General features: G+C 36.5%; 2 protein-coding genes across 2 annotated transcripts in view; one reads left to right on the forward strand and one right to left on the reverse strand.

Moving 5' to 3' along the window:
- Positions 1-12,826, reverse strand: part of GAREM1 (GRB2 associated regulator of MAPK1 subtype 1) — a gene marked incomplete at its 3' end in the record, with an annotated part of 74,382 nt that overhangs the window by 51,602 nt on the left and 9,954 nt on the right. The window contains exon 2 of the mRNA XM_081322781.1: positions 437-577. Coding sequence (XP_081178907.1) covers positions 437-577 — 141 coding nt within the window. The remainder of the gene's footprint in view (positions 1-436; positions 578-12,826) is intronic.
- On the forward strand, positions 3,410-3,874 carry LOC308665523 (large ribosomal subunit protein eL18-like; the record flags this gene model as incomplete). Its single annotated transcript, XM_081323586.1, has 1 exon — positions 3,410-3,874. A coding segment is annotated over one exon (426 nt), but the record flags the coding sequence as incomplete, so codon positions are not given.

The raw sequence follows: 12,826 nt of genomic DNA on the forward strand, positions 1-12,826 counted from the left end.
GGAAGTTTTTAAGAAGAGACTGGACAGCCATTTGTCTGAAATGGTATAGGGTTTCCTACCTAAGCAGGAGGTTGGACTAGATGACCTCCAAGGTCCCTTCCAACATCATCATCATCATTATTATTAAAATCTGTAAGATATACCCAAAAGTGTTCAGGAAGCAAAATCTTTGTTGTACACTGTAATAGCTTTGCATAAGACAAATACCAGTACTATTTTTCTGCAGCAGTCAATGAAACTTTATTAGATAAATCACATCTCTTAACGGAAGCATATCAAATATTTCTGCTGTAGAGATAAACTATAGTATTTCTATGTATCTTTATTTTGCTGAAATTGTTGTCATGGTTTGTCTCAGGGGTAGTTTTTTTGTAGCTGATAAACTGGGCAGCTAACTATTCAGGTTTCTGAAGTCCACAGCTGAAGCTCCACTTACCGGCATAATGCACTGGAATTTCTATCTTCGGCCCTATGACGTAATGGCCCTCCTCTAGACTATGAGCTGTAATAGTTGTCCACTGTCGGCATGAATGAATCAATAGGTAATCACTCTCTCGAAGACCTTCTATAGGTTCTCCTACAAAAAGAGATTGAAGTTTAAGTCATGATTGATTAATCATTAAAGTAAACTAATCTTCAACTATAATCCTTTAGATTGTATGCTGTAGAAACTAAAATCTGAGCCCAAAGTTCTGATCTAATCTAATCTAGATTAGATTAGATTAGATTAATCTAATCTAATCTAATCTCTACAATAGATTTATTACAAGGTCATTTCCTGTTAACTCTGCCCTACAGTGTACAATATTAGGCAAACCTGAATACTCTTTAGAGCTGTTTCAAAGGTTATGGAATTTACAGGAAATGCTTTATATACAAATTCATTGCTATGCATTATTACAACTATGTTGATACTTTGCAAGCCAGATATTTCTCACCGTCATTTCAGTTAGAAGCTGGACAGTATTTTTTCATCTGAGGATTGTTTTGAAACCAAAGGATGAGGGCTGCCATCCAAGTGGCTTGGGCAATATTTGCAGAACTACAAATCCTTTTAGAAATGTTTTTTTTTGGGGGGCGGGTGGGATAGTTAAGGACTGAACTTGTGGAGGTTTAAAGCACTAGCGTGCTGCTTAAACTACCAAAAATGTGAAAAATTGTCCAATGTGGGGGAGAGTTCTGGATTTTTAGGAGACATTAGGATGCCATAGCCATTTTACCTCTTGAAATCACTTCAAATCTCTGGAGTAGTGGCTAAGTTGGGAAAATCTAAATTCAAGTTCTTCTGAGACCATGTACATGGAATGTTGGGCTCCTTGAGACACCCCCCCTTTGTCTTTTACAACTCTCTAGGGCCTAGGCTCCCTTCATCTACAGTTGTTGAAAATCAGAAACACGATTTTCTCCCTATTGAGGAAATTCTACAAATTTATTTAATTTAATTTATTTAATTAAATTTTTATACCGCCCTATTCCCGAAGGACTCAGGGCGGTTTACAGGGCAGCATAAAATACAATATAAAAATAGTGTAAAATTAAAATAGATTAAATTAATTAAGCCCAACAATTAAAACAATATCAAAAGCTAAAACCCCTTTAGTCCAGGCCTGATAGATCAAAAAAACAGGTTTTCAGGTCCCGGCGAAATGAACGCAGATCGGGGGCGGTCCGAAGTGGAGTCTCTAAACTAGATTTAAAATTGTTTTAAAAAACAAAGCAAATTTTCACAAAATATTGCTGAAAAGGAACAGTAACAGGACCCATACCCCTTTTCTTTCCTCAAAATATTAAATATGCCCCAGGCTATAAAGAGATGCTATGTGTATATGATTGGGTGGATAGGTACCTCTTACCTCAATCCAACCACCTCACTAAGTCTTTTGAAAATAAAATTAGGAAAAACCGAGACTGATGAGCTTTCAGGGGAATGATGGGATATTAATTAATGTCACAATAGCAGCTAGATTACCATGCTTTTTGTATGTCTTCAGTTTCCACTGAAATCCTTCAGCTTTTCCTTCTACTTCCCACACTACCCCCAGCAAAGAAAAGGATGCAAAGCAGGACCAAAGACGCCCAGAGACAAGGAAAATTCTAACAGTCCTTCTGTCGCTATACAATATATGGTACAAGGTAACTAATTTTATGCAAGTAGAAACTACAAAGAACCGTGCAAGCCTTCTCTTTTAAAGTACTGCAATTCAAAGAGACCTTCCATTGTTACATCATGTTTTTCCTAAATATTAAAATATAAATACTAGATATCAATATTATATATCATATACAAAAAGAGGCTTTAAACTGTGAAGCAGCTAGCAGAATCTAGTTTCATTTGGAAAACAGCATTACTTTGTTTCCAATTTGGTCTATATAAATCAATTAGTTAATTTAATATGACTTAAGTTAGATTTTACTGTGTTTAGCTTATGAAACTAATAATACGGAGTCATCCCCATATCATCAGAAGCAAACATACCTATCACAGTTCCCAACCTCCCAAACATATTCATCTATTTTAGACAGAATAATTATATATTAACATTATCCATTTTCATTCATGAAAATTCATCGCTACTCTTCTTAAAGATTCTTCAAAACTAAAATGGTTTCAATTATTTTTACAGTTAATTTTACAGAAAATTATACTTTCCTACTCTTTCCCAACTTAAAAATTATCCATCACAAATTCCTGTTTTGTGATTCAAGCAGATATTTTTGGTTGTGCAACACCAACAAACACCATGTTACTGTTATACTCCAATATAATTTAGCTGCTTCCCTATCTGTTTTGTAATCCCTCTTATATGGGAACCAGGTCACTGAAGACTATATTCATGGCAAACTTATCTGACCTGTACCACCTTCCTATTCACTGTTGTTGGATGGCAAAATTATAATGTGTGATTTCAAGATGATTACCTGCCTACATATAATATTTTAACTTCTCCTGGTAAAGAGAAGTTCACAAATTAATGTCAGGCCATACTTTGTTATACAGTATTTCTATCATTCTCTTACTGGCCAATTCTTTTTAGAAGGAAAAATCGTATCACTCTGAACCAGAAGATCCAAGCTAATGCTTCATCAAGGAGGTTCTACTCAACTAGAATATGCTCTACTGAGATAAAAGGAATTCTATCTGGTACAGGGAGAGGATCTGAATTATCCTAGTAGAGAACACTGACATCAAAGGGTGAAACCTAGGCAGTCCAGACCATCTAGAAATCAGAAGCAGAAATCGTCTTGAAAAAAAGAGCCAAACCTCTGCTATTGGTTGGGATGCATCCATACACATGAACCTTGCTGGAACTTAAGAGATCAGGCTTGCAGACTGCTAAAATAATACTTGAAACTAACTCTTCAATCTTTTAATCTCATAACCTTGCTGTCTTGACTATGCTCATATATACTCAAACGGCTATTCATGAGCCGCACCAACCGGCCTCCATTGTCTGTGTCGCGGTTGATCCGTAAAATGAAGCTCCAAGGGCGGGAGAACAAAACAGCCGTCGTGGTGGGCACAGTGACGGATGATGTTCGCATCCAGGAAATTCCCAAACTGAAGATTTGTGCCCTCAGAGTCACACAGGGAGCCCGCCGACGCATCCTGAAATCTGGAGGCCAGATCATGACTTTTGACCAGTTAGCCATGGCTGCCCCTAAAGGCCAGGGAACTGTTTTGCTTTCTGGACCCAGAAAGGCCCGCCAGGTTTATCGGCATTTTGGCAAGGCTCCTGGTACCCCCCACAGCCACACTAAGCCATATGTCCGATCCAAGGGGCGGAAATTTGAACGAGCTCGAGGTCGCCGTGCCAGTCGAGGCTACAAAAACTAGAATGTTTCATAAAAAATGTAAAGCCCAGTATAAGACTATGCTCATATCATGATAAATCTTGATCTTAACATCCCTGAAGTATCTAGATCTTTGTTGAATTGTTTGTTTCAGAGCACTCCAAACAGAACTGGATTTGGCTGTCAGACAAACAGAACAGTTTCTATGTCATGAAGAGAGGGAGTTGATCATTATGATTCATCCACAAATTGCAAACAAAATATCCAGTTTAGTAGCTATAGCAAGATTCTGCGTGTTTGCAGTTAGGTTTCACATATATAGCTGAGTTTCCTATCAACAGTAGTTTCCCATGTCACCAATTCAACAAACATAATAATTTTTCCAAATCAGTAACTGGAGGTAACATTGTGAAGTTTTCCCCCTCAATATTTTAAGAGCTGTAAGACAAATTCTGACACAGACTTAACAGCAGAAAGAAAATATGTCTACAAATATTTAAAATTTGGTCTAGATAGATGTGACCAAAATGTAACAGTTTGAAAATATTCCATTTTCAGGTGATGAGACAAACAGATGAAAGGCAAATGTTGTTCTTTGCTTTTTTGTGTGTAAAAATTCAAATATAAGCTCAGTTAAGCTCTTAAAAATAAAAATATTTTGCCAACAATGAAAGTATTATTCGAGGGCCTGTTCAGTATGGCGTTCTGTATAATGACAGCCTTGGAAAAGATTTGATTTTTCATATATGCTTGACTAGGTACAAATTTTATAAGGCTACTATCTTTAAAAGATTTTTTTTTATAAATGCTGGCAGCTGCTTCTTGTACTGTAGCTTTCTCTATCAAGACATGGCAGATAATATTGTTCCTCATTGATCAAGAAAGCATCTATTCAATAGATGCATCCCTCTTCTAAACAAAAAGCTAAGCAAGTTTTCTTAGGAGGTACCGTATTTGAAGAGGACATGGTGGAAGGAAGAGAACAGACTCAGCTTACAACATTCACAAATGGCAATTAAATGCAGCCAAATCTCTCTCTTTTTCTTTTTCTTTATTTCTTTTCTTTCTTTCTCTCTTCCTTCCTTTCTTTCTCTCTCTCCCCCTTCCTTCCTTCCTTCTGACATCTAGCCTGGTGAAACACATAGCAAGTACTCTACTTGATTTATTCATCATCATAACATAATTTTTTTTCCTGGCAGCATTTCTTCACTTTCTTCTCTCCACATATGCTCCTTTGCCTGATTCTCTGCTTGTGTTTCCACAGCCACATCAATTTTCAGAGCAGAAATCATGGAAAATGTGTAAATAATGCTATCATTTCTGTTTTTAACCAGTAACATAGAATGAACATAGCCGTTTAATAAACTTTAATTTTAATTAAATTATTTGAATTTTAGTATATTAATCAAATCACATATAGCTTGTCTGATGGGCAGCTACAGTTAAAGAAACTATCTTTTTCAACAGGGCAATTGCAGTTTGTAACTTGAGCTATTTATTGCTCTCCATACATCAGACATCTTTTGTATTTTATACAAATAGGCATAATATATTTAATTACATATGTTTTTTCTTTAATCATGTGGCCCATGTATCAATAACAATTTTATATTCAATAAGAAGTAGCTTCTAATTTATACTATAGCTTAAGTTTCAACTAGAATTTTGCTATCACTGAACTTTAAGTATTAAAAAAGTTGGTATTTGTTTGTGGCTATAAGTTCACTACTTGTATGTATGTTTATATTTTTGAAATTAAACATAATTCAGTCCCGAAGCAGTATGTATGTGTATTTGTATGTGTGTGTGTGTGTGTGTATGTATATATAGTATACAATACAATACTATGCAATATAGCATAATATATGAAAAATATTCCCAACAATATCTGTTTGCTAATATATTAAAGCTGGATTACTATATACAATGAAAAGTGGAAAAGAACTGGAGGGGTGTCTGATAAATTAATGTTAGGAACATAAAACAGAAATTCATATATCTAGGTGCCATTAAGCAATGAATTAAAGGCAACCACTCTTTTTATTTCCAAGATTGCATCTCAGTAAATCTTAGAAAATAAAATAAAAAGCAAATATTTTTCTACGCTTACAAAATGCACACTGTATTTATTTAAGGAATGTTACTTCAGACTATATTATGTTATACGTATATGCATTGGATGTGTGTAAGTATTGCCGGTCCTCATTCATCTGCTTGGCCTATCGCTAGGAAGTATGCTGTCATGCCAGAGAAGAGGTCTCCTCTTTATCCCCACCTGATTGTGAAGAAGAAGTTTTCTGTGTGCCTGCCACCACAGAGTTTGATTGCACAAGTGGGTCATCTGACTGCCTATGAATGAATGCAGACATAGGCTTGAAAAATTGCTTATTCCTACGGTAGATGCACCTACTTGCCTTAGTATCCACCAAGCTCTATCTAATTTTATTTGGAATGAATATATGTTCCAAATAAAGAAATGCTGTAGGAAGTTAGCATGTGGTAGTAACCCCAGGCACCATATTTACTTCCAAGAATGCTTCTTATTTTATTTTCTAAGATTTACCGAGATGCAATCTTAGAAAATAAAAAGAGTGGTTGCCTTTAATTCATTGCTCTTCCTGGAAGGTGAGCTGGAATGGTAAAAGGCATCTCAGGGAGGCAGAGAGAACGTATAACTTCACAAATTACCGTATATAAATTAGCAATGAGAAGATGCAAGAACATGGGGGAAGGGATTAATATCTCAACTCTGCTTTTAATATTCATTGGAGAGAGAGAGAGAGAGAGAGAGAGAGAGAATGCAGGGATTTTTTAAAAAATCAATTGACTAGAGATGTCATTATCATAAATGGCAGGGAAAAGATACTGCTTTTACAGCTCTGTAAACAGTACTAGGCCTTTTTGCCCTAGTATGGGAGCAAATGATAAGAAACCCATTTCCCCATTCATTGAAATGACATTTTCTGTGCCTATGTGGGAGATTTGAAATAAATCACTTATTTCATTGTATGTCCATGCCCAAAGTATTTAGCACATGATCTTTCAGACAAGTTTGAGGAAACAAACAAGCAACCTGCTTGCTCAAAGGAAGCAGCTTTAATTAGATTTATGTTTGTATGCATACAGTATGTGGTCACATCATTTATGGTATTCCATACCATTTATCTTCCTGCTCAACTGTAAAAAATCAGTGAAAGTAGTTGAGACAGGTGTTTTTAATTTTTTAATTTAATTTAAATTAAATTTTAATTAATTTAATTTAATTTTAATTCAATTTTTAATTTAAAATTAAATTAAACGACCAAATCATAACTTGGACAACCACAATTGTACATGTGCTTCTTAATGACTATTTTTATTATGGTTAAAAAAATGAATGTCTCATCTGGCATCATGGAAACATTTTATATTTAATGCAAATGTGAACAAACTGCAGAGTCTCTTCTATTGAACAGACTGTGTATAGTGTCATACAGATACAATGAACCCTTGTTTTACCAGGCCCAATGCAATGAACATTACATGCTTGGGACTGTAAAAGAATCTTCATATATTTTTTTCAAATCATGAGGCCAAAAACACAATAAAGAGCAGAAAATTGTAGTACTGCAGTATGCCTGAATCTGCCCAAAATTTATCACATTACTGAAGCCATCATTTAACATTTTTGAAAATGTGTTCTTTCATACTACAAAAATCAGAGTTCACTTAGAATTCTATATTTCTTAGAAATATGCTATTACAAATTATAGCAATATGTCCATAAATCTCAAGCCTGTCCTCTGTATAAGATATTTTAAGCCTTCCTAGCTGGATTTATACATTGTTTTAAACTATAACATGATTGGTTTAACTTCTCAGTAAGCGTGAATGCAACTTTTACACCTTATTTAACAAACCATACTTACTTACCACTATTTTTAAGCCAATCCCATCTATTGAATAGGCTTAAAATACAGAAGGCTCTTGACAGACTTGAACATTGGGCCCTATCTAACAAAATGAAATTCAATGGTGAAAAAAGTAAGGTTCTACATTTAGGCAAGAAAAAACAAATGCACAGGTACTGTAACGGTGGTAACTTGTTCAATAACTGTGAGAGGGATGTTGGGAGTCCTAGTGGCCAATCACTTAAATATGAGCCAGCAGTGTGCTGCAGCTGCCAAAAAAGCCAACACAGTTCTACGCTGCATTAACAGAGGGATAGAATCAAGATCACGTGAAGTGTTAATGCCACTTTATAAAACCTTGGTAAAACCACACTTTGAATACTGCATCCAGTTTTGGTTCCCACAATGTAAAAAAGATACTGAGACTCTAGAACAGAGGTCTCCAACCTTTCTGGGCTTGAGGACCAGAGGGAAGAAGAGCAGCTTCAAAATTGGTGTGTGTGCGCGCATGCGTGCACAGGGCCACACACACTGGTGCGGCACTAGCAGTCCCATTTGCGCATGTGGCATGTACTGGCACCATGTACATGCGGAACAGCCACACACACCCACAGTGGCTAGCGGCTCATTCCCGCATGCACAAATGGGCCGCGCAAACCGCCCAGGCTAGTGGCGCATGCGCAAACGGGCTATGGACACCTGCCCCACGCTAGCATTCCTGTTTGCACCCGTGCACATGTGCAAACAGAGCCATGGGCGCTAGTGCAAGTGGGGGGAAAGGCACATCCATGAATGCGTGCATCTACTGGTCAGCCATTTCCGCGGCCTGCTGGCCAAGAGCCCACGGCCCAGTCCCATAGGTTGGGGACCCCTGCTCTAAAAAGAGTGCACAAAGGACTCTTGTGCACATAAGAGTGCACAACAAAGATGATTAGGAGACTGAAGGCTAAAACATATGAAGAATGGCAGCAGGAATTGGTATGTCTAGTTTAATGAAAACAAGAACTAAGGGTGACATGATAGCAGTGTTTCAATATCTAAGGGGCTGCCAAAAAAAGGAGGAAGTCAACCTATTCTCCAAAGAACCTGAAGGCAGGACAAGAAACAATGAATGGAAGCTAATGAAGGAGAAAAGCAACTTAGAACTAAGGAGAAATTTCCTAACGGTTAGAACAATTAATCAGTGGAACAATTTGCTTCCAGAAATTATGAGCGCTCCAACACTGGAAATTTTTAAGAAGAGACTGGACAACCATTTGTCTAAAATGGTATAGAGTTTCCTGCCTGAGCAGGGGTTGGAGTAGAAGACCTCCAAGGTTCCTTCCAACTCTGTTATTCTGTATTGAAAGTATATTTTACCATGTCTTTTTGAGATCAATAAAGGGTAATATTTGTAGCTCAGAGTTGAAATGAGGGCCCTTGGTGTTTGTTTTCTTGCAGATGTTACATTACCCAAACTAGATATCATGATCAAGATGAGAGAGCACCAAGGGCCCCTCTTTTCTGTTTTGAAGATGTGCTTGGTTTAACATTGTTTTTCTGATTATTTATTTCCACGTGCTATTTTTTATTACTAAGTTTATAGGAAGTTTATTTTCTTTATGCTGCAACTGATTTTTATCGAGCTGATGATCCTGGCTCCTTGCTGTTTCTCTTCTTCCAGCCACTAGCAGAAGGAAATGCCAATAGCAGCAAAGACCAGCAAATCAGAACTGGCAGATCTTCTCTGAGAGGACAGCCAAGGTAGAATATTGCCCAAAGTGAAGTGTTTTGGATATAAGTGTTGAGCCTAGTTCTGTCCAGTGACATGGCTGGGTCAGGGGATGTGGTAAGTTCACAAAGATTGCTAAGCGCCAGGCCTATAACTTCTACTTTGAGCTGTAAATTTGGGGTGGGTGCATCTGGTAACTGCATTCTGTACCAGGAAGTTTTAAGCTGCAAGTGGGCTGGCTATGATCTTGCCTACTAATAATAATCTCTGTATACTGGGAATGCTGGTTTAATTGGCAATCTTTGGTGGTTTCTGCTTGTCCATGTTTAGTGCTCAACCTGAAGGAATTGTGATACTGCACAGCAAAGCTATGCAAATCAGTGTTGAGGCAACTTGGCAGCATCTGTTCAATCAGTAATTCCATGCTGTGGCCACTTGGAGAGAAGAAATTGACAGAAGTACAACAAAACAGCTGGATACACTGCAATGAAGGGGCTTCATGAACATTGCTTTGAGTCATTTCTTAGCTGAATTTTCTTAGATGGTGCAATTTCCACAATGAAAATGCCACCGCATTAGTTAACTTGACCCATCAAAGTCTCCTGCTAAAGATTTTATTCTTTTTAAAATAATACAGAAATAATAATAACAATAATAGTAATAATGCCAGCACTTTATAAATATTTATACTTCCCAGTAAAAGAAACTCTCTGCCTGCTATACGATGTAAGTATAACACAGGCAATGTATAGCCGCAGCTTATGCATTATTTTATTTTTAAATGTCATGATAGATACAATTGAATTCTACAGCTATTATGATTTTTACAAAATCTGTTTTATCTATTATAAAGGAGTTTAACAACTTGAAAAAGGCAAAATGATCCAAGCAGTCTATTTTTTTGAAATATCAGAGTTCATAGGTGGAAATTGCAAAACGGGTAACAAACGTACCAGATATGGGAGTATTTTGTACATCACAGCAGCAAAGAAAGTGTATCAATATTTATATCCAATCAAGTAGCCTTTTTCATCTAAAACCATTTTAATTTATATCCTGATACCTTCCGTGCTTCTGACAAAAACACAAGCTGAGATCTTTTACTAAAAACTAAAGTAGATGTACAAATGAAAACAGCATATCAGGATCCCACCTATTAAAGAACTATGTATTAATTTTCACCCACCTTACAACCAAAACAGACTCTATTATCCATATCTTATTTCAACTGTGATGAATTCTTCCTGTATTAATCTGTTCTCTTCTACACAGTAAAAGACTTGCTTCAAAACCAGCCAGCTAGCCTGTCTGCCTTCCTAGTTACTGGAAAACTAGAGACATAGTTCATGATTTTTGTCCTTGGCCTTGCAGTTTAATAAAATAAATGGAATAATACTGGAAAATAATTATATTTTAATGGAGACAAATAATACCTGTCCAGCTCAAAATATGATAAAACAGGTTCAACTGTGATTTCACACCATCCCTAACTAGAATTGGGAATTCAGCAATTAAAGAAATTACTCCGAAGTAAGATGTGCTAGTCTTCAGCTTTCTTCATAAAATAGATATTTGCCTGAATAACTGGAAAAGATAGAATTAATTACGCAACATAAACAATTTTAGTCATATTTTAAGTTGAACTAATTTGGAGAGCCTGATAAAAGGATCATCTGATTTGATAAGAGCTAAGGCAAAAAAGGAGACAAGGGAACTTAAGACTTGGCATTATTTATGTTTTTTTCTTTGCACTGTAGGGTGAAACAAATTCTTGAAAAGGCCACACAAAGTTCAAGAACAAATAAACCAGTTTTTAGATTCAAGTTGATGTAGATTTATACTATACTTTCTCAAATGTCATAAGAAAATCTAGCTAAAACATGGGAGGAGGGGAAAGCTTTTTTAAAAAATTATTCTCAAGTAAAACCAGGGCTTTTTTCCTCATAGAACGCTTAGAACGGAGTTCCGGCACCTTTTTTGGATGGAACCTTGTAGGGTAGGCAAGGCGGGTTGTATGACGTGTGAGTTCCGGCACCTTTTTCTTTTACAAAAAAAAGCACTGAGTAAAACTGATATATAATTCACCTGCTAAGTTTCAGGACTTTCTCTTGATTAAATTCAACATGCAAAGCAATACAGAAAAAGCCATAAACATCCCCTTCTTTTAGTCACACTGACAATATATGCAAAGTCTTCATGCCTATAGTAAATCTGTAATAGAGCCTTGCTCTGCACACAATCATAAAAACTCCCTATTGCAAATAATCATGCTATGCTCATGAAGACTATGCCTTCATTTAGGTCACCAGCATAAAAGTAGAGGGGACAAGCAAGCATTATTTAATTCTGTGTATGATCCTAGTTTAAGTCTCCTGGTTTAAGTCATCTGAATTGGGTGTGTAGAAAGTGAAATTAGAAGACTTGGAGCGAAAATAAACTTCACCCCTCCATCCATCCTGCGGTGCAGAAGCTGTGACCTTCATTGGGCTAGCATTTTTTTAATGAATAAACATTGATGCTCCAGCTGGCTCAAGTAGAAGAATCCTTGACCACCGACTGTTTTGTTATATGGTGTGCAATGATTAATGTTACATTATGTGTGATGTCCGCCAGAGTGCTTTGTGACATAGCAAAGAGGCATGAATCCAACTAAAATTCAAAAATAACGATCTTAGCTGTTAATCCATTAAAATGATTTTGTCTCTCAAATTCTCAGAAATATAATTCTATATTTAAAGAGCCATTGATATATATCAGCTTATTCTGACATGTTATATTTAACTTTGAAAGGATGCATTTCGAGAAACTGCTGTTCATGAAATACATTATAGCAATCGTGATAGCAAGTAGAACTGATGGCAGGTGGACCAAGACAGTCATAGAATGGATCCCACTTGATAAAAAGCGTCTGTGAATGAAACGTAAAACAAGATGGATCGATGACATCTGCAAGTATTGAGAGCCCAATTGGCAAAGGAAAGCTCAGGACCATATTGGCTGGAAACTTGTGGAAGAGGCCTTCATCCTGCAGCGAACAGACAATGGCTAACTGATGATGACGAATAGTGATAGCTATTGCACACTGTACTCCTGAAATCTCACTGTGCTTCCAAAGTGAGCCAGAAAAACTCATTTACAGTGGTTTGTAATACGTAGATGTCTTTTGACTGCTTGTTTTGAAAAAACAAAATTCTTATACTGATTCTGAATGTTTACTTTCTGTCCCGAGTGCAAGTAGAATTTTACTCTTCGAACATATTTGTTGTGTGCTTTTGAGACACAAATACATTTTACAGTAAAATGCAGATTAGATTATCTATTAATTTGAAGCTTTTTATCTACATAAAACAACAGACCAAGAGCTATACTGTAGTGTTTATGCCCTCTTTAAATATTAAATGGAAAAGATTTTCATTCTTACATCATCTGTTCA

The sequence above is a fragment of the Vipera berus genome, assembly GCF_964194415.1.
Source record: "Vipera berus genome assembly, chromosome: 3".
NCBI classification, from domain to species: Eukaryota; Metazoa; Chordata; class Lepidosauria; order Squamata; family Viperidae; genus Vipera; species Vipera berus.